The 26,788-nt window shown below is 40.7% G+C and overlaps 1 protein-coding gene across 16 annotated transcripts in view; it reads right to left on the bottom strand.

The window, feature by feature from the left end:
- prdm16 (PR domain containing 16) overlaps positions 1–26,788 on the bottom strand; it is a 180,523-nt gene that overhangs the window by 6,359 nt on the left and 147,376 nt on the right. For 4 of the 16 annotated variants that reach the window (XM_083554728.1, XM_083554740.1, XM_083554739.1 and 1 more), the window contains 11 exons: positions 20,005–20,142; positions 12,953–13,055; positions 10,941–11,142; positions 10,658–10,805; positions 10,159–10,312; positions 7,305–8,826; positions 7,067–7,154; positions 4,836–5,005; positions 4,597–4,674; positions 1,710–1,879; positions 1,399–1,570 (listed from right to left, as the gene is read on the bottom strand). In XM_083554728.1, the coding sequence (XP_083410854.1) occupies positions 1,399–1,570; positions 1,710–1,879; positions 4,597–4,674; positions 4,836–5,005; positions 7,067–7,154; positions 7,305–8,826; positions 10,159–10,312; positions 10,658–10,805; positions 10,941–11,142; positions 12,953–13,055; positions 20,005–20,142 (2,945 nt within the window). Of the gene's footprint in view, positions 1–1,398; positions 1,571–1,709; positions 1,880–4,596; positions 4,675–4,835; positions 5,006–7,066; positions 7,155–7,304; positions 8,827–10,158; positions 10,313–10,657; positions 10,806–10,940; positions 11,143–12,952; positions 13,056–14,339; positions 15,158–20,004; positions 20,143–26,788 lie in introns of those variants that run through there. The other 12 variants (XM_083554737.1, XM_083554742.1, XM_083554730.1 and 9 more) reach the window with 6 other exon arrangements.

Genomic DNA, 26,788 nt, shown 5'->3' with positions numbered 1-26,788 from the left:
CATTCCTACCCTCTCACTTGTACTCGGTCGCTCTCTCGCTATTTTCAGAGCTTTCAGTTTCTCAACGAGTCATGATCTCACCACCTTTTACAGAGTCTGTCCCCTCGAGTTGTTTTGCCTTTAGAGAAGACGTGTAAGGAACAGACTGTAATGACAAGCGTTCCGAAAAGAGGCATCAGCCGGCTACGTGAGAGGTGGACTTTTGAAGAAAAAAAAAAAGAACGACTGCTTGTTTTCCATTTTCCATCGAGCTTAAATATCCCATAATCAAATTGGGTCCTGGCTCAGGAGAAAGTCCGTGGCATGCGGAAGACATCGACAGGCCTGCCACAGACCTGCGCTTTGTCTCTCAGTCTAAACATGTCAGAACACTGTTTGCCTTAGCTGGAGGGAGGAGATGTGGGGCTCCATCAATGTAGTGCACAGATAAATGCCTCAATCTGAGGGTCCCCGGGGATGGCTAAACCTAAAGGTCTGTCTCAAGCCCATATCCCCCTCCCCAACCTGTCATGACCAGTCAAGGGGGGCTAGACCGGATGCACTATTTAACCACCAGTCCAACACTAGCGATTTTTTTTGACAAAAGCAGAAGGAAGACAGGCAGAAAGGAAGTCTGAAAGAATGTGCCGTTATCTCCGACGTCCGTCACAGCAGAACGGGAGATACTAAAATAAGTAGAGGGAACGACAAGTAAATATGGGTGGATGATAGAGAGACACGGAAATAAATGATGCAGGGAGGACTCGGAGGAGCAGTGCTCCTGCAGCTGCCTGTCTGTCTCGACTGAAGCGATTTGCAGAGAGACAGAAAACAGAGCACTTATTTGAATTACAGATATTAAAATGCCAGGCTTGCTGTTTCTAGACAGGGACAAGGCTATTGATCCCAGATGGCATAGTGAGAGCTTTCATGTGTCTGGATGAGGCCACGGTATCAAAGCTGAGACTGGGCAGAGCTTTTATATGTCATAGGAAAAATTTATTCATCTGTGTTTTTATTTACACAGACATGGCAAAACATCTTCACAGAACGTTTTTTGAAATCTGCCTGAGTTTAGCCAGCCAGTTCACAGCACTTGATGCACACATCCTCATATCTGGGAGCAATGATTTTATTGTGGGTTTTTTTGCCCTGGCCAGCACATATATAAGTGTAATATTAGATACAGAAATCTCTGAAATGTTGCCCCTCCGTCTCTGCATTATGAAGGGAAAAGTTGTGCAACCAAACCTGCAAAATTACAATCGCATAGTAAGCACATTTCACATGCAGCCACTAGGGAGCAGGCTTTAACCTCCTGAAAGACAGTGTCAAGACTTGAATCTTGCCTGTGAGTTATGCTCCTGGTTACTACAGCTTCAAAACACAACAGGAATGTGGATATGTATGCATTTGTACCTTTTCTCCGAGGAGCTGCAGGCCTGGTTCAGCTCGCTGTTCGAGATGAAGTTTCTAATCTCTGAGAAATACGAGTCTTCTTTTTCGTCTAAAAGTGCGTGATTGTCCGGTTCGGAATTCGGAGAGGAGATATTCGTTCCCAGATTTGCGAGAATCCCAGAGTGCTGGCTCACTGCCACACAAACGGAACAGAGCAACGACAAACACACAGACACAGAGATTTTAACGTTGTCTTCACAGTATGTAACTCCATCGAATTTGAAGTGCAGAGGCTATTTCAGCCAGCATTATCTTATGAAGACCATGTTTACCTGGGATATTCTCATGCTCGTGTTTCTTTAAGTGGCGGTCCAGGTTGGTCTGCTGACCAAAGCAGCGGTTACACAGATGGCACTTGAAGGGCTTCTCTTTATTGTGAATGTTGCGGACATGTCGCTGGAGGTTGGACGAGATGCTGAAGGAACGGTCACAGTATTTACATCTGCAGAGAAAGATACAGACACAGACAGAGACAGGGAGGGGGGGGGGGGGTAGGTTTAAGAAAGAGAATTAGAACCCTAAATGAGGTCCTTGTTCAGCTATGTAAACAGCAATCACCAGCTGTAGAATGCCCCAGTATAAACATGGGCAACACATTAGAGGCAATTGGACTGTTTAGGTGGGGACACATTTGTCATTGCAGCTTTGACAGTGAAAACAGAGCACGGCCAGCACTCTTCGCCTCCGTGTTTTTTAGGGGGGGGTTTCAATGACTAGGACCTATAATCGGTCGGAATCGGACTCAGTGACATTTGTAGCTCGGAGGTCTAAGTATGACAATATAATTTTTAAGCATACATTCATATTCCCAGCTGTGTGAGGATTTGCGAATGTGCTTAGTGCAGCAACTTTCTTCTACTACGTAAAATTTCTGAGCTGGGCTGTGAATTACTCCTCCCTGTGGCTGAGAATGGCACTGCATTCAGTGCTAAATAGAGTGCTGAAGATTTTATCAGCGCTGGTTTTTATACAGAAAAGTCCTATGGGCCTTACAATTGGTCTACATTTTTGCTCTCTGCCTGAGCTGTGCACGTTGAACTGAAGCACAACCCTTTTCTTCTTCCAGGAAACAAGGCTCTTACTAGGAAAGTCTTAATATTTATCAGAACGCGCACGTGGTTAAAACATAATCTACAAACACATAGAACCAATGAATGTAATCCTAATTCACCTCATCTTTGTATAGCCTAATCAATCAGAGAGTAATATAAAGTGGAGCCTAAAGTGTATTAGCTAGAGCATTAGCTTCCTATAGGCTGGACAGGCACTCTTCAGTGACTAGTGTGTATAAGTAAAATTCTGGCACTGAGTAACTAGCCCTGAGGGTCTTGGCTTGCACTCGTCTTGTAGGTCTCTTTAGCCTGTTTGTTCACAACGACAGCCCATCCAGAATAGGCCGGAGAACATCAATTTAATGTGCTGATAAACAAACATGATGGCAAGGTCGTGTCAAGAGCCCTGCTGGACAGTGGCCCTTTTGTTGGGTGGCCCTGCTCGATCTGCACTCCTGCGGCTGGCTTGCAAGATTGACTTTCAAGCCTAATTGCTTTGGGAAAATCACTCGTCATCAAGTGCTCAGAATCAAGATGCAGGCCTCTTTTCATGTTCCAATTTATTTTCACTAGTGTGTGTGTGTGTGTGTGTGTGTTTGTGCGCGCGTCTGTGTGTAAAGTTCCAGACTTGGCGCATCATGGTTCATAGAGAATGGTAAAATGCCAAGACAGCGTTCTTTCTTAAATGGCCTTTTCTACCCTTTTTTTGGTTTATTTTTATTAGCTTGTCCAAGGGGACTTTCAATTACTTCATCATCTTTGAGTTTTTCCTCCAGTGTTACAAGGACTGTACATGGAGCGTTACAATCTGAATGGGGTCTTTCAATGGTCAGCACTACTAGGCCAATTTCACTGCAAAGAGATGAGGCGATAGCATCTCGAGCAAGGCAAATAACCTACCACAATGAAGCATGAAGACGGCTGAGTGCAGTCCAGCTCTGATACTGGCCCGACTCAGCCCTATTTCTCTCAAAGTGGGGAGGGGAGATGATGATGATGATGTCTACCATTTGTTAGGGTAAATGGTTTCTAAACGAGCTAATCAAGGGATTGTTGTGAAGGAGCCAACCATGCAGTGACCATGTCCCATGGGAGGCTCTCTATCTCGCCGATTGCTTCCACGAAGCACAGCGGTAGACATGTGGAACTCAGAACGGGGAGAGATTTTGTCTGAACCCGCTTTCATTTTTCTGAAAAACAGGTCCTTATATAAACTTCCAGGAGGCATATCCAAATAAAAAGAACGGTTTAATATATACACGAAACAATGAACAATGTATGCAAATTAGATTAGACTCCTCAGTTAATAGGCCCTTTTATTTTTTATTTGGAACTTTACGAAATCATTAAATGAACCGTTCATGGTGCACAAAGCCAGTCGTGCATCATATACTGACCAAATGTTTCAAACTAAAATTTTATCAACCTGACAAAGAGAAAAAACCTGAACATCAAACATACAGATTTGTGTAAATTTTCCTAATCACAAATACCCTTCTTAAGGTAACATCATCTGGAAAATCAAAGGCCCGGTCTGCAGAACACTATCATCCTCATAGCACCGGGAAGTCCACAGCTGGAAGGTGGCCAAATCTGTGATAATTAAGCTGCACTATAAAGGATGCAAGAATGTCTCTAGGGCACTATTACAAGTCAACATTGTCCAGAGCTTGCTTTGCCGCTTTAACTCCAGAACATCTGTGCAGACAGAATCAATCTTCCTTCACTTTCTGGTGCTCCCATTTTTCTTTCTTTCTGAACTCTTTTTCAGTATTTTCTGTGTCTCTGCATCATCAGCACCAGGCTTGTCGCTTGCGCTGAACAAACAGCAGACATGTTCCCATTTTTCTTACGATGTGTTTGTGTCTGTGTGTCAGACGAGCTTGAGTGAAATATTTTCACTCGGTTGACCAAAATAGGCATGTCACAAGCATGAGTAAACTGCTAGATTATGGAGTGATGGTGACACTTCAGTATGTTTGGACTGGTGGACTGTGTAGACTCAAGTGGTTGAAGTTACCTCTATGTATGGTTTTGTGTTAGAAACAAAAATGGCGGCAACATTTTTATATATTTTTTTATATCTGAGTGGTTTTGAGCGGCTTACCTGTATGGTTGCTCTCCTGTGTGTGTTCGTAAGTGCCTGGTAAGATTAGCCGACCTGGGAAAGATTTTCCCACAGTACCTACAGCAGAGGAAATGGGTTTTTATACAGTGGATCATGAGCATAGAAGTTCTTGGTTTCTCAGAATTTCCGTATGCATGTATGTTAAATAAAAATAGAAGGAAGATCGTTTGAAATAGTTTTACTGACGCTCCAGCCTAAGAGAAATGGCTTGGGCTTACCTGCAGGCATAGCGTTCTTTGCCTTTGCGTAGTATGGCGTCGGACAAAGAAGGAGGAGGGGCGCGGAAGTTAAAGAGGTGATGTGAGGAGTGCTGTAGCGAATTGGGAGCATCCAGTTTCAAAGTGCCAAAGTTCTCCAGTTTCTCAGTCATGCTCTCCATCGCAGACACCTGAAAAGAAAGGAGATGCCGATAAGATACATACCTATGTTTTATGATAAGTTGGGAGAAGGTGTATGACAGGTCTCAATGACATTTAAAATATTTCTGTTGAACGACGCACTCTAATTGGTAGTTTATAGTCCCTCAGAATCTGCCTTGAAGCACACTAAGGGTTTAAACCTTGCAGAAAAGACATTCATATGTTTAAGGGCAGAAGGTGTGACTTGAAAATCCACTACATATGGACTGAATGAAATAATGGTGTTCGTCCTAAAATAGGTTAAATCCAAAAGCTCTAAAGAAACCGCCATTTTTTCCCTAACCAGGGATTTCCCCTAACTGCTTGTAGGCCACTTGTACCTATAGACAGAGCTTTAATTCTGAAATTTGAGCCATATAGGGTCTAATCTTACACCACTTTTAATGTGAATTGTTCCGTTGTTGGTGCTGTTGTCTAAAACTTAGATCAACCATTATTTTAGCCTGTAAAAATAAGCACTCGTGGTACCAACTATGTCCTCTTGAAGATATTTTGTTGTCCGGCTACCTGATGAATACAATAACTCAGATGGTGGTGACTCTGGCAGAGATCAGGGGACTTTTGCATCATTACGAGACAGGGCGGAAGGCTGGAGGAAGCTGTATATCAGAAGGTCGAGTCTTGATTGTGCTGTTCAAGAGTCACCTCCCTGACCTATGCCACGTTAACAGCCACTCGAGCAGCCCCCTGGGAGCCCCTAGCCCTCCACTTTGTTCCCGACAAGTCTCAGAGAGAAGCTTCTGAAAGAGCTATTCACCTCCGAGAACGGTAAGCGTACAATGCAGTTTAAGATACCCCTCGCTGATAGCCCTTCCCCATTAGACACAGAACAAAGGCTTAGCTATGTGTCTCGATGGCCAAAAACAGCTTACATCCTTCCTGCTTTTGGAATATGAATAAACACAGAGACAGACAAACTGTCTCAATTTATTTATTTTCGTCTGAGTGCCTTCATTTTATCACACCAATTAAACATGGGAAAATACTTGAGCAATACAAGTCTCTCATGCCGTTTGTATCAGTCGATAACCTGAAGAGTATTTATTATTAGTCCTTTATTCACTGCTATTTTCTAATAGCTATTTACTGTTAATTAAGCATCATTTAGTATAAGTGATCCAAATAAATGTTATGCTTTTCTGATTTATTGTATGGCTGGTAAGTATTTGTTGTGCATTCATCTACTATACACAGATGGCACTAACAAAAATGATTGCATTGTGAAGATATAAGGTGCATGGGAAGGAGCTCTCTCATGTTCTCTCACAAATCTACACAGCTGTCCTCATACCACCCAGAGGAGAGCCCTCTGAGAAGGAGAAGGGCGGTAGATGAGAAAACGAGAGAGACAAATGGAGAAAGAAGGGCTTGGGGTGTGGGGGAGGCAGTTCGGCATCGATAGAGAACTGATTTACAGATCAGATAAGACAGTTCCCAACAAGAGAGACCATTCTCCTGCACACAAACACAGGAAGTGTCTGATGGACATGCAGACATTATCTAGGCGTCCAGAGCAAAAAAATGGTAGGAAGTTATTTAGCAGTGGGCCTCCGAGTAGAACTACACAGAAACAATGCTCTGACTAAACTTAGCTGTGCTTCAGCACTACACGGGACAACTTGCTTCGATTCAAAAGGTCATTATTAATAATATTTTTGTTTAATCATTGCTCAAAGGTGGGCAAAGTATGAAATGCTGCCAAAAACAATGAGAGATTGTTTTTCAAAGGAGATGATAACAAACTGAACTTTACGCACTCTTAACGGACTAAAAGGCCGTACACTTTCAGGATAATCGGGAAAAAAATATTTAAACCCAATCCAATTAAAATGCACTTCCGCCTCAATATAGCTGGATTTCAAACAAAGCAGTTTATTAGAAGATAGGTTTGAACAGGAGAGCAATGAAAAGGACAAACATAATATTACTGCATTCGATTTAAGAGGTATTACACCCATTTGTATATGAGATTTCCAGCTAGAATTGTTAACCTGAGGGCAAAAACATGATACTAAAATTATTCATGATACCTGAGGGTGGAAGAGCAATGGAGATGGTCTTAGGTACTTCTCCTTCAGTGCTCCTACAGGATCTATCAGCTTCCTTTTCTCCACCCTGCTGGACAACAACACAGAGGGTTACGTATGAATGAAGGACATCGCTCTGATTCTTGGTCTGCCAAATAAATCTAACAACAACTTGTATCACACACAGGTAATTTGGATCGGGGCCCTAACGCTGAACTGTGACCCCTTTGGATGAAAATACCTGTAGATGGGATCCATGAAGAAGGGCGAAGGCTTGGCGTAGTGGAGCGAGGGCTGCTGCTGAGGAGGAGGCTGTGGAAGGGACACTTGCTGCTGAGGCATCTGGGGCTGGTGAAGGTTCTGAGATTGGTTCAGGACTGGATGCTCGTCTTTAGCTGGCGTTTTGCAGTTGGTACTATGGACATGATTCTTCAGCAGCTCGGGTGTTCCACCATTTTGACTGGCTCGGCTCCGGCCTCCTATGCTCAGATCCAGAGGCTGATCTTCGCCTCTGGGAAGAAGTGCACTAGAAGGCTTGATGGAGGGTGGAAGGAAAGGCTTAACTTCCTTGGCCTTGGTGGTGAGGTCAAAGGGTGACTCCACAGCAGTGGTGGTAGTCATTTTCTGTATGTGCTCACGAGGTGATTTGGGTTCTGGTTTTAAGAACATGTTGGGGTTGAGTGCTCTGTCTGTGAAAGGGTACAAGGAATGTGGGAAGTTGGGTAAGAACTGAAAGGGAAACATCGAAGGGTAAGACAACGAGCCCATTTTCTTTTCCTGCAAACCCATAAAGCCTGGCCCGAAGTACTTTTCAGCAATGGAAGCGATGGCTTTGATAGAGTCGGTTGTGGCACCAGTAGGTGGGAGTGCCTGCTCATCAGGTGGAGGAAAGAAGGAGTGCTGGGAAGAGAGGAAAGGGCGATCATGAGGGAGGTTACCTGAGCTAGACATGGACACTACACTGCTGTTGACCTCCTCTTGTTTGCCTTCCTGTCTATGTTTCCTTCGACTCTTCTCTCGCTCGCTCTCTGCCTCGCTGTCCAGATCAGAGCCGGAAACTGTGCCAGTGGTGGTGTCTAGATCAGTGCCGCTGGTGGTGTTCACATCCTCCAAGTCACTTCCATCAGACATGTCACTCATTTTCACCTTACTTTTGCTGTCTAACATGGACAGATCCTGCTTAGATTCGCGATTCACCTCGGAGAGACTCAGGCCACTACCTGCATTGCCATTGGTGCTGCTAACAGATGTGACCATTGGGAGAGCAGGGGCATCAAGGGGACTATGAGGAATTTTCACATCTTGACTGTTACTCAGCGGACTCTTCAGTAATGGGCTAGGAGGTAACAATGTGGGTCTAGGATACAGTGACGGAGGGAAAATCCCTGTAAAGCCGTGGGAAAGTGACGGGAATGCAGGAGGGCCAGTAGAGAAGGGCAGGCCTGGATGATGCGGTCGAGAGTGGAAGTAATCACCAAAGCCAAGGCCGCTGTGATTCAGGCCAGGATGCGGCTTGGACTTGCCCATGATTGGACTGGAGGTCATAGGGATGCCCGGTGTGAATATGCCTCCAGGACTATAATGGTTCTTTCCCTCGCAGAAGCGTCGGTGCTTATTGAGGGAGGAGGTAGTGCTGAACATTTGCCCACAGTCCTTGCACTTGATCTGGGTGCGGCAGTCTGCATGCATTCGCTTGTGGCGGCACAGGTTGGAAAACTGGGTATAGGACTTGTGACACACCTCACCTGGTAGAACACACATGCCTGATTAATTCTATTAACATACTGTAATTAGACTCATTAGGCGAATTTATTATCAGAGTAAGCAAGTTACTCTGTTTAACTTTTAAAAAATCAGACAATGAATGAAATTATAGTATAGTATACACATACATATGCACTATGGCTTAGTATACATTAGTGGTGTAATGGTACACATTTTCATAACAAAATCTTTGGTACAGGGCTTTTGAATGCAATACAATCCTTTTAACGTGCAGAATTAGGCAAAAAATCTAAGTTCTTTCAGGAACGTATTAAGTGGCAGACTGCAAGTTTGTTTAGTCTCCATCTTGCACTTTAAGTGCATTAAAAAAAAAAATATATATTATTATTATTCAAATAATAAAAACATACACAACAATTCCAGAGGAATAAAAAAGAAACAACAGTTAGCGCAGAGTCACTGTGGCTACTTGCTTCGTATCGGAAATACGATTATTTTTGCACATACATGAAAACGCTAAAGAATCCACAGCGCTACCGTTAGCCGATACACAGGAAGTGGCTAGTGGCAAATACTAGCGCTATAGATTCTTTCGCATTTTATGTCCGGCTTCAAGAATTTCTCTTAAAAGGAGAAAATCCTGACAATTCCACATATTGAGGGAGTGATTGAATGAAGGATGAAGGGAATGAAGACATTTGTTAAAGTATGCTGAAAAAAAGTTGAACAGTTAAGTAGATCATAGCTTTAGAAATGTTTATATTTAATGTAAAACACACACACACACACACACACACACACACACACACACACACACACATACACATCTGAATTATCCAAATGTCTAAGAAATGTAAACTGAAAATGTAAAATGTAATTTGTGCCAATTTGATTATTCAATTGAGTTAACATAAAAACATGTATTGCATCGATTAAATTCATTTTTATGAAATATTATTTTAAATATTATTTAACCAAGCAGGCATTTTACTTAAAATTGTTTAAAAAAATTGTAACTTTATAAATCTTGATGATCACAAATAATAAAATAAAACAAATACTAAACTGCGCTATTCAAAAATTAACAAGCAATTTTTTTTTTGCGTTTCTTCCCCCTAACTTTTTCCGAAATTAAACCGGACCGTGGCAAAAAACTGAGGTACGTTCCGAATAGTGAATTTTGTGTACCGTTACACCCCTCGTATACGTGCAGATGGACTATCCGTAATCTACCAGAAGTGAACAAAAATGCAAGTAAACAAAAAAATTTTTCGCAAGAGTCAAGATATGACAGAAAGTTCCAGAATATCTTTAGGATGGAGCTACTTGGTATTTGAGGTTTATTCGAGCAAGCATACGCATTAACTTACACATGAAAGGCTTCACACTGCTGTGGATATGCTTGTGCTGCTTAAGACCTGAGGATGTGGCAAAGGTCTTGCCACACTCAGGGCAGGTGTGGGCACGAGCGCCGACATGCTGTGAGCGAATGTGGCGCTGCAGGTTGCTGGGGTCTGTGAATACCTGCAGTTAAAACAAAGAAACATAAGCCAGAGTCCAAGCATTGCCAAGCATGTGCTAACCATGTGAAAAGCATTTTATGGAGACACAGTCCAGTACACCAGAGGCTGAAGATTGCATAAAGAATATATTTGAATGGAATGCAAACATGCAATTGCAATTTAAATACCTTGTCATTATAATACAAGAATGCCTGAAGCACAGTTAATGATTATAGTATTAGAGCAAATACTATTGACACCATATTTATAGATGCTTCCTACAGATGCATGTTTTATATAATTACTTATCTGACTATTTGATCTAATTTTATATAGTATATTTACTCATTAAATTTATACCCAATACCTTATCGCAGTTTTCACACTCAAAGCGCTTTCCACTGTCGTGTGACATCTGATGACGAATGAGGTTGGACTTCCAGTTGAAAGCTTTGGGGCACTGGTCACACTTGTACTCCCTTTCCTCCGTGTGTACTACCATATGCTGGCCAAGACTGTGAAACATATTAAATTCATAAACAATCAGCGTTTCGGGAATTCTTTGGCAAACAGTTCATCTTGATTTCAGAACGTGACCATTGAGAAAGCGTTCGGCGTTAACGGAAAAAAAAGTAGTTCCCGACACTGACCTATACTCGCTGGGAAAGATCTTTTCACAGTCTTTACACTCGTGCACCGGTTCGTCGTTGTCGTCCCGCTCCTGTTTGAGGTCTTCGCTTAACGAATCGAAAATAGAGCTGCCCGTGTTGCAGGAGTATTTCTGGTGCCGTCGCAGCTCCAGCTTCGACGAGAAGAGCTCGTCACAGTCTTCACAGCGGTACATATGCTCATCTGAGGGTGACAGAACATTTCACGTTTACATTTACACAGTCACGTCGCGTATCTCTCGTTTACTGAACACGACGAATGTAATATTAGTAATAAAATGTATACGAAGAAATACTATAAATTGTTCCTGAATTTCAGACTGAAGCTCTGGTGTTGGAACCGGGAATAATTACTGTTTCAAAATCGACATTAATTACTGCGAAATCAAAATGAATGCAGGATGTAGTGAGAAGTTGGAAAAAGGAAACTGGCAAAAAAAATTTAACAATGGCTTTCCGGTTTCAGCCTCCAATCCTGAGTTTGGTATAATAATACTTATCACCAAGGTCAAACTAATAAACCAGCACACATTTTCCTGATGACATCCTGATGTGTCTTTAGAGCATTTTAAGTTCAGCAACCTTAAACCAAAGGCTTTTTTGGACAAGGGGCATAAAAAATTTTTTTTTTTTTTTGCATTATCACTCTGTCCCATCAGCAGCACTAAGGGCCGGGAATGCTGGAAAAAAAGGGGGGAGTGGGAAACTAATAGCTCTTGGAGAGAAGTAGGGGGAATACAATTATGTGCAGTTTAGCGGCTAATCTGTGAGCATGGGTGAGGTCCCCTGAGCCTCTTCAAGCCCCACTCCAAATTCCAGCACCGATAAGCCAAGAGGAAGAGGTCTAGAGAGCTCTTTCCTTCATCCTCGCTCCCTTTCTCCTTCTATCAGTTGGCCTCTTAGACACTGTCTGACAGATCAATTCTCTTGACCATATTCGACCCTTTTGTGTTTTTGCCTTTTCATTTGGTGTTCTGGAATTGGCCCGACTCTGCTGCATCTGCACAGGCTCTTTCCATGGCTCTCTCTATCTTAGCCAACATTTCTCACTTTCACTCACTTCTGCCCTTTCAGAGGGTCCTCTCTCTATTGCCCCATTTCTAACACGATCTCTTTTTTTTTGCGGAAAGATCATGAGAATCTATTGAACAAGGCAACGTATTAGAGAGCGCCTGCAGCTAGAAGATATTTTAACCTGCATGAGTCATTTTACACGGTGTGACGATCATGCATTATTCATAGGTTCTCCTTTACGATCAAAGGGAACCCATAAACTGGCTGCACCAACAGACTATTCACACACATCGAACTCTAAGATCTCATATAGACATAGAAACAAATGACAAGAAAAAAAAACCCTATCCAAACCATAATATGTATGTGATAGAGAATATAATCAAACAAAAATGGGATATATTGTATTATATATATATATATATATATATATATATATATATATATATATATATATATATATATATATATATATATATATATATATATATATATAAAAGAAAGTTCAACCCATTTCCAAGTGCATTAGTGCTAATCCCTCATTTTTATAAACCTAATTCGAATGTTTCATTTATTTCGATTTATTAATACATTTCTTTTCTTTTCAAATGCTTTATTTTTTATAAAGGTAAAACGTCTTTGAAAGGCATGAATATGAAAATTAGAACTACAAATTCGATTATTATTCATATTAATGTTAATTAGTATTCATTGATTATTTAATTATATAGTGTCTATTAGTTATATATATTTAAATAATATATATTCTATTAATGTCTGCACACACACACACACACACACACACACACACACACACACACTATACAATGCTACATCAGCGTTTCGATTGTGTGTGTGTGTGTGTGTGTGTGTGTGTGTGTGTGTGTGTGTGTGTGTGTGTGTGTGTGTGTGTGTGTGTGTGTGTGTGTAGGTGCAGAGTTTTGTTTAAATGCCACGTTCATCCAGCGCATTCGTCTTACCTTCCAGATTTGGTGCCATCGAGCCCTCGGGAAAAATTCCGTCCTTCATAGAAATCAGCAGCTCCTCCCCAACTTCAATATCCCTAATTGCTTTATAATAAATCTGAACAAATACAGAAAGAAAAAACACATAAGGAAGAAGGAGAAAAATAGAAATTGTTTTATTAATACAGAAGAAATAATTCATTTTTAATGTATTATTATTATAATTATAATAATAATTATTATTATTATTATTATTATTATTATTATTATTATTATTATTATTACTATATTATTATTATAAAAATTATTATTATAATAAACCCAAATTGTAATCGTTTTCTTTCAATTTGTTTAAGCACAGGTTAAAATACACCCAACCCGGTATATTTGCATAAAAGCAAAATAAACTACATTTTAAAAAATATATATAAAAAAAAACGACAGAAAAAAAAAACCATAAAATGAAATATTGCAATGCATTGCGGACTTTACCTGGCAACCCAATTTCCAACCACAATTTAATTACGAGCATCGAAATAAAGAAATATCTACTACAACATGTACGTACTGCATATTACACAATTCTTTTCGATCAGTAGAAATCATTTGTTCGTTGCAACACTACACACACTCACACACACTCACACAGCCCGACCCCGGCGCGGTGTATACACCACAATTACACACCAGCCGTAATGAAGCGCATTTATAACCCACGCGCTCATTTGCAGGAAAAATAGCAGTTGCATGAACGTTATTAATTTGCACACACACACACACACACATTCGTGTTAGCCCACACGAACGGACTGAAAATGGAAGCACGAAGGCACAAAAATGTAAAACATTTTCAGTGTAACAGATCAAATCATTCATCAAACAAACAAATAAAAGGCCACAAAGTAGACGCGATACAAGCGGCGGCCTCACGGGGGCGCTCTACACCAGGCCAAACACTGTCTCCCAATATATACTATATACACACACACACACACACACACACGCACACACACACACACACACACACACACACACACACACACACACACACACACACACACACACACACACACACTTACACATATGGGCTTCGGCCCAAACCGCATACTACTGTACTAGATAGGGTGACAAAAATAGTAGGCCACCCTAAGTTAGTATAGTTACAGTAGGAGGTGCACTTAATTTTGCACAATCTGTTGGGGGTTTTAACGTCCATCATCATCATGCTGTGATTATGCAGCTCTCAAAAGTTGGTCAAAAGTTTTTGGTCAGAACGGGAAAATTAAACATTTTATCATATACATTAAACGATCTATTATTATTATTATTATTATTATTATTATTATTATTATTATTTTTTTTTTTATTAGGTCGCGCTGGACACATGGATATTGTATCTGACCTTTTGGTTTTCCGTGAACGGGTAGAGTTGGGGAAGTTGTCGGCTGGTGGATCTCAGCGCTTCCAGTCGCAGCAGCAGCTCCGTCCCGGTAGAGTTCACCACACAACCCATAGTCTCATTGAGGAGCTCGCGGCAGGCCGGGATTCTTCCACCCAGCAGCGGAGACAGGAAGAGGACAGAAGCGAGTCTTCACCTCTCTCTCTCTCTCTCTCTCTCTCTCTCTCTCTCTCTCTCTCTCTCTCTCTCTCTCTCTTTCTCTGATCTGATCTGATCTGAGCAGCAGTGTGGAATCGATGAGCGGACCTGAGCGCGTCTCGTGTTCATGAAGCGACAGTCCCCTCTCGGCCCTGCTGCGCTCTCGGCCCGGCCACTCCTCCTCTCCTTATCTCACAGGCTGAAAGGACGGAGTGATGTGCCGGCGCAGGAGGAGCCTCCCCGTTATCTTCCCCTCCTCTGACCAACACGTTCATCTGTCAGCCACGCAAACGCGCCCGAGCCGCGCGCAAAACAAAAAAACCGCACAACGACGCGCAAATCACCGCGCGCGCACGCACCGCAACGCACACACACTCAAATGCGGGCTCACACACACACACACACACACACACACACTCCGCGCCCGCCTGGCCGTGAACTCAACCCGCCTTATAACCATCATACAGGACAAACGGCACGCGCTGATTGTTAACGCCATGGTAACGATGCTTAACGGAGTTTTTTTCTTTGAAAAAAAAAAAAAAGAAAACACACACACACACACACACACACACACACACACACACACACACACACACACACACACACACACACCTGGCTTTGCTTGTTGCGTTTCCTCCGGCCGCATTTGTACAAATTACAATCGCAAACAAATTCCAGGCTGCTTAATGATTTTTACTGTTTTTATAATAAAATAAAAGAATTAAACAAATATAAATAAAACAATTATATAGAGCATCATTTATTTCTTTTTTATTTTGTTATTATATTTTAATTTATTGTGTATGTATTTTGTTTTAGTGTGTGTGTGTGTGTGTGTGTGTGTGTGTGTGTGTTTTTTTTTTTTTTTTGTTACACGCTTTAGAAACGGACTGCGTTAATCAGTAATAGTAATAATAATAATAATAATAATAATAATAATAATAATAATATTAATAATAATAATAATAATAATAATAATAATAATAATACCAACAACAAGAAAAAAACAACGAATATTTAAAGATGTTGAAATGGTCCTACGAATTACTAAAGATCTAATGCAACCCTACAGATGTTTTTTCCCTATTACTATATCTATAATAAATATTTAAAATGTGATATATTATTATTATTATTATTATTATTATTATTATTATTATTATTATTATTATTATTATTATTATTATGTTATTTTTCCTATTTAATAGACTGCACCTAATTATGAAGTAAATCATTTATTATAATGTAATGTCTCATTTTGCATTTTTAAAACTGATAAATGTGCAGCTTTTTTGTAACATCATGACAAACAATTTTTTCAACGAATTTTAAGGTGAATATGATCATTTAATGGTTGCAATAAATTATAAATGATTCCAATACAATCAGTGCATCTATTTGCATTGCTTAAAGATATGTATATAGTTTAGGATATTTGATTTGGGGTAAAATGTGCTGTATTCATTTTTTCTCCTGTTATGCAACAGCTACATGAATTTAATAGGAAAAATTTCCAAAAAAATTTTCTTTTTGCAATTATGAATTGATAAAGATTTTTGGGACAGACTGCCTCTGCCACACTGAAACAGTTTTTGTTTGGTTAAATGCATGTATTTGAAAGATGAAAAAAATATTACACACTTCAACTTTGTGTTATGTAAAAGCCCAGACTAAAGTTTTGCAGTTAAGCCGAGATGTGTCCGGTGCACGTTTGCTGGAGGCATATGCTAATGTCTTGCTTTCCCCCTGAAGCCATCCATTATGATGGTGCAAAGCTGTCTCTACAGTAAATCTTTTGAGGATCCGACAGCACTGAGAGGGGCATCTTGACCTCCTCACATCGCTTTCAAGTGCTGGGGGCAGATGCATCATCCATCACTAGTGTGACACACTCTAATCCCCCCTCTGTCACATGCACACATACTCAAATGCACACACACACATACACACACACATATGCAGTCATATATATATATATATATATATATATATATATTTATATATATGGGTGTGCTTTGACAAGAAAGTGAACACGTGCATAAACTTGGGCAGCCATAAATATGTTCAGAAACACACAAAGTAGGCAGGAGCAGAAATTTCAACCGTGTAGGGGTGTCCATTTATGATTTCCAGATCCGTCCATTAACATGTTGTATAAAAGCTGTGCGACAGCGAAACAAGAAATCAGCTCTTGCTGATAATATTCATGATGATAAAACAAGGCATGACATAGCGTTCCTTTCACTGCGAATGCCAAATGAGTCCACTGAGAAACATATCATCGCCATGCACCATACATCTAATTCTGTCTACAGACTAATTTGCACTGTTAAAAAAAAAAAACAATTCTCTAATGAAAAGTCTAATTTATTCTTGACTAGGATGAAGATTTACCCCGAAAACTGACCCTTGTTCGGTGGTTTGTAACTAAGAAACACCAGACTAAACATTGCACAGGGATGATTAGGTTTGATTATTATAACAGAAACAAAACTTCAACATTTACAAAAAAAAAAAAAAAAAAAAAAACCAAACAAGCAGAGAATGAAGAAATCTTTTATTTTCTCTTATTTGTATTAAGTTAACGGCTAAGTGTGAGGATAGACATATGTGTGTGTGTGTGTGTTTGTGTGCGCCTCTTCACAAACAGAAGGAGATGGCATGGCATAGTCTGGCATCATACTTCAGTTGTTATGACAAACGGTTTAAGTGCATCCTGAGAAATGACGGCTGAGTGTCAGAGGATTAACAGGCTGACTGCTTCAATCCAGAGAGAAACTGCTCAATATTTTCACCAGCACTATTGCTATTGCTATCAGAGTCAGATTTCCAATAGTCTGGAGTCTCCATTCCCTTACCTCTGAACTGCAAGAAACTTTTTTTCCAGTTCCTACTAGGATGGGTGTTAAGCTGCAAATCTAATCTCAGGTCTGCACTTTCTAGTCGTCACGTGGCAATGCCTCACATGTGGCAGGTTTTTAAACTTAAACTGGAGCTGCTGCAACAGGCTGCCACTCGGGCAGTGCCATCTTGGTCAACATTTTGTATATAATAACACCTAAAATCACAGTATCTAAAATTGCTATCTATCTATCTATCTATCTATCTATCTATCTATCTATCTATCTATCTATCTATCTATCTATCTATCTATCTATCTATCTATCTATCTATCTATCTATCTATCTATCTATCTAATTTTGTTGCACTGTTTTCACTGTAGGTGGCACTTATTATTCAAAGCCTTTCAGACTTTAAGTGGCAGCCACTGACATCCGGATTAGGTTTAAAAAGCCCAGACTCAGCCCAGAAAAAAAAGGACCTGGGCATATGAAATACATTATACATGGTCAGCTGTGTGTGTTTTGGGAGCAGGTACACAAGCGGCAAATGTGTAAACAAGTAAATAAATGATCCGGGTCGAGTTTTAAAAGGTTACAGCTGCATGTGAATTTGCTGGGTGTGCACATATTTCCTATAGAGCTCATGCATTGTGCATGTTCAAATAGAACGGCAAAGTCCAAAGTTCGATGAATTATGCATTTTTTGCATTGTGTCGCCTTTCTGAATAAATAATAAGCCGTAGGCCGCGAGATAAGCGCATAAAATGTGCATAAAACAAGGAAGTGGGGGGAAAAAGGAAGAGAAAAAAACAGCTAGCTGTCCAAAAAAGAAGAGGACAAGTAAACAGAAACCATACATTTATTTCAGCAGGAGCTATTATTCTCGCCTGAACTCAGCAGTGGGCTGGTCATTCAAGTGAAAGGGCTTTAATGATCAGGTTTGCTAGTTGAAGTCAATTGTTGGTTGTCAGTCTCCGAGGCCGTCCCTCGTCCCTCAAACACCCCCCCCCCCCCAATCCTCCTCTGTTTGTTAGGCTTATGTTTCACGTGCCATGCTCAAAAAAAAAAAAAAAAAAAAAAAAAAAAGGATGGTGACCATGCTGCTTGCCCCCGTCGACATTGGAGGCGCAGGGACAGAAAAGAAGAAAGAACGAGAGAAAAAAAGGAAAAGGGACAAAGGCCAAGGCTTTTGCTGCTTTCTGAGATTCTGTTCAGACAAACAGAGAGAGAGCCAGGGACATGGTCTAAACTGGCTGACCACTAAAGTCCTTGACAGAGATAGAATCCAGAAGACCAAAGGAAGGCAACTCAGTTTTGAAAAAAAAAAGCTTTTAGATATAAAAACGATCCATTCTCTAAAGCTGCAAGATAATTGTGTACCAATTAAACATCTGCAATGGTGTCTGTGCTGTGAAAAATAATGTCTGGTATTGTCTGGTGTCTTGCATTTTATCAAAATGGTTAAAGAAATAATAATAAATCCACATGTAGCTTAACAGCTGGTTTTTTTTTTCTCTCTCTATTTTGTTGAAAAAAGTTTAGTTTCCAAAGTGGAAATAATCATCATCAACCTGTGCCTCACAAAAAAAGGTGCAAAATACAGGATATGTATTTAAAATTTTGGCAATTAAACCCCAGGTATCAAAAACACCTCTGGCGGCTGATAAACCGTAAACAGAAGCACACAAAACGCTTCCATGAATATACTGAACATGTCTGATTCACCAGGTATCTTATCTCTGAGGTAATAAATCCCTACCCATGGTTTCACAGAAGACAGGAAGTATATTCAAGTCTTTCCGAGTTTCAGCAGTATCCTCTTCTCCAGACTTCTATCATATACTCCTTTAAAGGAGTGTTGACTCACTTCCTTCAACACACACGTGCGCACACACACACACACACACACACACACACACACACACACACACACACACACACACACACGCATTGAGAACGGCCCTGTACAAACAATATCCCGGTTTGTTATCTATTGTTGGACAGTCAGTGTTGTGACATCAGCAGGTCCTCTCCACGTCTTCCTGACAGGACCAACTGCTCCGTGTCTCTTAACATGCTGGACGCCTGCTTAAGTCGATTCGCTGTGCCAATACCAGTCCACGAGCGAAACTGCGATGTCGAGATGGCGAGTGTGTTAGTCTGCCAGCAGCAAGATTTTTAGCACCCAATCACGTTTATTTACTTAGGCCGAGTCATTGATTAATGACTCATGACTCCATCAATGCTATCTTCAAATCCTCACGAAGCTGCTGTTATCCGAACGGACATTTTAAAAGCTTGACGTTTCATTTAGGAATTTTTTTCACTTGGGTAAAGCTCCTGAACCTGAGGCCTGTTATGAGGCCAGGTTCTGTTTCTGAGCACAATGCTTAGGGGGAAAAAGAATTACGATTTGATCTGGCTTCTGCTGGACGTATTAAAGAGACTTTAATTATTAATATGCTTAAATTTCCCTTTTAAAAGAGGGAATTGTGGTTTTACATGGAGGTCTGTGGTTAGAACATGGACGTACAAGTTCATATGAATGGTGTGTGTGAAACAAAGAGCCTCGGCCAAAAAGACAGAACAGAACAAACCAACCGTGACAAGGAAAAGCATCTGACCTGATCTTCGCTAATCTGACAGACGGACAGGTTGTGCTCCTCATAAGACGGCGCTGCCCGGACGTATTTTAGCCAACTCCCGTTAGCCTCCAGCGCTTCGTCCAGGCAGAACTTCACGTTGCCCATTTCGTCCACTACCTGTAGCAGAAACACACAGACACACAATGCTGATTAGATCACGTCCAATTATATCCAATCTACATTAGTAGGGTGCAATGAAGCAGTAATGGAAAATCATATATTCGTATTATATGCATTTAAGACAGTGGTGCTGACGTGATGCAAATTGCCATTATAGAACATGCCACATGTTCCAGCATATCAAAAAAAAATATTTTAAAGACTAGATAAGCTTTTAAGTCTCATTCGGAAAGGCTGTGAGTGGAAAAGCGTTCCTTTTCCACAGAACCCCCTGACACGCTGCCTGATCAGAATCGGCTAACCCGACACCATCGAGGAAGTGAAGTTTGTGGTGTTCGGTTACTCATTGAAGGAAAAGAAGAATGACAAGCGAAGGGGTGGTGGGTGAGGGCAGGAGAAGAAGGACCAAATGTCAAAAAATGACCGGAAGGAGCTTGAACGGTGTTCATGGTGAGGAAGATTTATAATGAAACAGCAGGGGAGATTTATAAAAAAATAAAAACATTGCCGTCTCTCTTCCATCAATATGCTCCTCACCCACCCACAGTGAAAGGAGCCTCGCTAAATTATTGCTGCGTACCTCTTTGAAAACAAAAACTCTGAAAGAATATTCGGTTCATGCTCTATCAAGTTGAAACAAAAGATCAAGTGGGCAGTCAGCAATAAAGAGCGAAACTAAATATCCACACAGCATAAATCCAAGCTGTAAATCTTACGCTGCGATTTTTTTTTTTTGGTGGAACGATTTTTTTTTTTTTTAACTCTGACAGGAAAAATGATTATTAGAAACAAGTCGTTTCAAAGCAGCGATTTCTGTAATTTGGTAGCAAGGTTTTGAAATATTTTAATTATAGCTGGTTAAAATCACATTAAAGGTTATGTGTAGCCATAACTTTAAAATGCTGTACAATGGAGTATAGAACATTAACAAGATCTGACATCAGATAAAGCAGAACGCGTTGTAGGTTTGTTAAAGATCGGATTTATCTTACAACAATTTGCAGTAAGACCAGTAGGTCGAATGAGAAACATAATCATATATAAGCACCTGTTTTTTCAGGTGCTGAAGAACTTCAATAGATACTGTAGTTGAATTTTAGTAAAACTGTGGGAAAAACTGTGTTTATTTAATTAGACTGTGTAAAACTGTTTTTTTTAATTAGACTTTATCACACTGGATTCAACAAACTGTACAGTGTTTGACCTAAACAGCTAAAAACAATTCTATATATATTATTTAATTATGTCAAGCCAATATGAAGAATGATTTTTGGTAATATGTAAAGGCAAAGGGTTTTATTTACTCGTCATATGTACATTACATCACACTGAAATTCTTTTTTTATATATCCCAGTGATAGGAAGCTGGGGTCAGAGCACAGGGTCAGCCATAATACATCGCCCATTGAACACTAACGGTTAAGGGCCTTGCTCAAGGGCCAAGTATGACAACTTGGCGATAGTGGGGGTTGAACCCGCCGTTTTAAAAAGGCAGAAAATATAAAATTGTACATTTAAAATGATTTTAAACACTACCAAATACACAGCTGTTGCTAAAACATGGTTGGTGTGAAGGTCTATTGAGGGTTCAGTTTGACTCAGTTAAAAAAAATGGCTATAAGACCCACATTGTCTAAATATCAGATCATGATAAAGAACATAACATTTCATGTGTAAGATATTCGTTAGGTTTTGTAATAAGAGGACATTAGATATAGTTCAAATAAATTACTTTAGCATTAAGACAGTTGTATACAAATTGTATATAAAGAATAGTACAAATCTGTTCCCTTGTCTGTATACGTTCATGATTATAAGTCACTTTCTGACATAAAGTGTTGACTGAACTACACCACTATAACAAAACCGTTCATTCGCCCGACTTACAAAAGGCGTTCGGTCTGGTATTGTTGAACGCAGGAATGACATTGTAAAGCTCTTTCTTCGGCAAGAGCTACTGCTGCCGCAATTTATGGGAAAAGGCCTCGGATGATAGAGAGCAGGGCTCCGGGTTTATGTGCGAAAACAGTCACTGAAAACTAACCAGGCATAGGAGGAAATGATCCCGTCCTCAGAACACTTGGACACACACACACACAGCACACACACACACACACACACACACACACACACACACACACACACACACACACACACACACACACACACACATACACATGAACATGCTTGTCGGCAGTGTGACTCCGGCTACAGGTATCGTACAGTTTTTATTAAGAGATGGGAAACAGTTTGAGCTGGGTGGAGGGCTGCAGAGGGAGCTATGGCCGGGGCTGCTTGTCAAGGCAATGGTTCAAAAACACATTACACACCTTGAGAGGTAGCTGGAGGGGTGTGTGTTCTGGGTGTTTGGAAGTCTGCAAACACTCCGGTTCCAGGTGGAACACTGATTTATATCCGGCACAATAAAAAAGGAAGAAGGCAGAAAAAGGAATGAGGGAGGGGAAAATTGGGGAACTGCTCGTTTACTTAGCCTCTGACGTCACAGGCGACACATTCCTGCAAAGGTAGGGGCACATGTGAGGATTATAAAATTATAATCTGCCCCTCCCTACGTCTTCCTCACCACCCATGTGATTCTTCATCATGATTAGGCCAGGGGGAAATCTCCTGCGTCTATACGATAAGATTACCATGCCCCCGGCGCTCCTTTTTTTTTAAGGGCTTAATTACCCTCATCTGTTGCCACAGGAGCCGCACCATCTTATGGTCTTCGTAGCAAAAACACGAGTGCTGGATGTGTGTTTGGGTATGTGTCACAAGGTGAAAAAAGGGTGTTCTGAAACACACCCAAATGTTTTTTTTTTTTTTTTTTTTACTTCCCCACACCTTAGAAATGAAGGAAATATAGCGGGGGATGTTCTAAGGTGTTGCTGCACTTTGACACTAATGTAGGTGCAAGGTGTGAAAAATGCTTTGACCTCGAAATCAGCCAATGAACACATCATAAGCTAAACAAACGCTAAAGCACTACTGCGATGACGAGGAAAAAAAAAAAAACATTTACACACATAGTGTATTTCAACCTATAAAGCAAAGCTGTGTGGAGAAATTCCTCCAAAACCTTCAAATCAAACTGTCAGCTGGCACCTTAGATCCTTACACCCACCCCCCCCTCACACACACACACACACACACACACACACACACACACACACACACACACACACATACACACACATACACACACACACACACACACACACACACAGCACTTTAACTGGGCTCGGCTGTTCACTTCTGCATGACTGATACAGTGAACAAAGTAAGCAGCCTGTAAAACGTCACCTGCAGTCGCGACTCCGCCAGCCGTACCTGTAACATATCAATATTTTACAACCCCATCAGACATGATTTCTTCAGCACTGTACAACCTGGAACAGTTTCAACAGGCTCCTTTAGCATGCCGTTCACTGGCTTACCAGGCCTCGAGCGCATACATGTGCTACTTTATTTTCTTGCTGCTATACTAAAAGAATCGCACCTCCGTAAAAAGATAACGCGCCTGTGCGCTAGGTGTTAGGCCGACGCGCTGCACAGTAGATAATAGGAAAATCGCGATACATTAAAAGCAAGCTGCAGCGAGAGAGCTTATCTCTTGTGTGCGTATGTGTGTGTGTACATGTGTGTGTCTATACAAAGCCCTGCGGTAGTTTTCAAACCTAAACCACATTGTGGAAACGCTTTCACTTCGTTCTTAGTAGAGGGTTACTAAAAGGTGGCGAGTCAAGAGGTTGCACAAAGAAAGGCACAGTCATATCTGAAACCGTACACCATCCAAGGTGAGACTGAAGTGTGTGTACATGTGAGTGGGTTTTGTGTGTGTGTGTGTGTGTGTGTGTGTGTGTGTGTATAACTTAATATTTGAGTGTTAGGTATTAGTCAAGGTATTTAAATTAGTCATTAATCAAGGTATTAGTTCAATATGTCTGCAAATAGACTGCATACAAATACTTAAAAAATATAAAATAGACCATATATAGGACAGGTTTTAAAATAAAATGACATGAATATGAAATTACAAAATTTTTGATGCCCACTCTGCTGATCATGTTACCAAAAAGAGGTCTAAAGAGGTTGTAGCTCAGTGGTTAAGGCATTGGACTCTGGATCGGTAGGTTGTAAGTTTAAATCCCAGCACCACCAATCTGCCACTGCCGGGCCTTTAACCCTCAACTGCTCCAGACTCTCTGGATAAGTGTGTCTGCCAAATAAAATAAATGTAACTGTGAATGTAAATGTAATGCAAAAACAGAAATTCCTAAATGAATTGTGAGGGCATTTATTGAAAAATCTACACAAGATCCTCATATCAGCCAGGCCAAGATAACATAAACACAAATACACCTGACTGAATAACACGTAGGCTTTCGATCACGTATCGCATAGATAAGGTCGTGACTGCAGCGGTCAGTTGGGTGCTGTTAGGTTTCCTGCTTCTGATTTGATTGAGGTTCAAAAAATATAGGATGTTGAAAGAATTCCGAACGCTGGATGGCCTCGAAGGCGGAAAACAGGAAAGCGATGCCAACACTTCTGCAGGGAACAGCTGAATACAATGGCTAATGCAGAGCGCTCTTCATCTTTCAGTAGGCCACACACTCATGCACGCACACACAGTATCTGTTCTCATATCCTGGGGAAGTGCCAGATATTGTGTGTGTATGTGTCCCCCCGAGCAGAAGCAGTCACTGATGCTGTGCGTTTAATCAGTGTGTTTTGCGACTTTACTTTCACACATCAAGATGAAATGAGGAACAAACAACAAATCGCTTAATAATCTAATAATTACTGAGTACTGATATTTTTTATATTTGAATGTAAAGGGTTTCCACTGTTGCATATCCTGTAGCAGACCAAAGAAATACGCGATAGGACAAAAGTAGATACGCAAGAACCGAAGATGGGCAATCTACAGACGTGTGACAAATTAAACCGACAAAAGCATATTAGTAAAATGTTATAGCTATTTAATTGGTTTTGCTAGTCTTTTAAGAGAAGTGTCACATCCCAAACAATCTTCCAAACTGTGAAGGCCGTAACATATCATTTGCATCATTTACATCCTCTCAATTGTGAGCCGTGTGTCTACGACACAGGATCCTGGTAGAAATCAAACCGGGTTAGAAAGGTCTCCTTATAAAATAAAGGAGATCAGTCCGAAAAAATACAAAGGATCTAGTTTATCCAGTAATTTATTTACTTATAAATAGTAATTTATCTATTAATTTAGTGTTTAGAAGATACGCTTTTTACATCGATTTTAAATATACATAAATTGTTGCAAAATTACATTTTAGTTCATGTTACAGAGACTTTTTGAATGCTAGTAAATTATAGATACTGCTATGAGACCCGCATCTCTCATAAAAGTCACGCTTTTTGCAACATTGAAGAAAAACAGGTGTCAATCCACATGCACATTCCTCTGTATCCATTTAATCCATTATGCAAAAGTCATTAGAAATTATGCACCATCCTTTCAACACATTTAAATGTATTAATAGACCTGAGTCCTCCATGAATATGCAGAATAAAAAAGGAAAAACAGAGAAAGACAGATGAAGCCCTCTTGCTCTCTGGCAGCTAGAGGGCAGTCATGCATGATCTCTGTGGAGAGAACGAGTAAGGAAACAAGGGAACAGAGCGGAAAGGTCAGGCTCCCCTCCTCGCGAATAGACGCGCACTCTCACACTCTATCACTCTTCCCTCACAGTCAGGTCTGCTTCTCCCGAGCGGCCTCGTGCTTCAGCCGAACGCCGTGACGTCATAATTCACCACCACTACCTGCAGGTCTAAGAGTTCTGTCCGCTCAAATCTGTACGTTTAGCGTTACTCAAAACTTTCAAAACATCCCTCCCTTCAGTGGCAGGTCTTCTCTTCAGAGTAGAAGCGAAAACACCAGCTGCATTCAATCACACAAGGAATTATTACTGTTATTCGAACATACAGGGCTCACTCAGACGATGGCCATATTCTCAACTAGTGTGATAAAAAAAATGCTCACACGTCAGGCTTAATACGTTACCAAGAGAAATAAGACCCTTTGGAATATGAATAGTTTTTAGAAATGTGGATGGACTATGTGCTTTGTTTCCAAAGTGTGTGTCGTTAGTTTTACTTCAGGAGGCTAATATAGGTAGCATTGTTTAGCTCACCAATGCTGTTTAGGTTATTGAATTACCAGCAGACATCTGAATAGTTTCTTTGCAATGCTTTAATACTAAAAGCTACATCTAATACGTGGATTATATCGAGTGATACCAAATGATGTGCATTATAAAGAAACCACACAGGCGAGTGCATTCACAGTTACTTAACAGCTCACAATTTGAGCGTGTGACGTACAAGATGCCGAACTGGAGGCTTGTGCAAGGAATGAAGTACCGAACGTGTCACCACTGATTTCGGCTTAAGAAGAATACATTTTATCACCTCTCCTGGTCGCCATACAGTTTCTACACACACACACACACACACACACACACACACACACACACACACACACACACAAACAAGTGCATACACACACATTCATTCATTACACCTTATCTAGTGCACGTTTAACCTGCAACTCTGACACAGGATATCCTGCCGCCTTCATTACAGTGGCAGGAGCCATTAC

Source organism: Silurus aristotelis, assembly GCF_946808225.1.
Source record: "Silurus aristotelis genome assembly, chromosome: 11".
NCBI classification, from domain to species: domain Eukaryota; kingdom Metazoa; phylum Chordata; class Actinopteri; order Siluriformes; family Siluridae; genus Silurus; species Silurus aristotelis.
The sequence above is the reverse complement of the archived record's forward strand: the minus strand, read 5'-3'. Positions and strand labels throughout refer to the sequence as shown.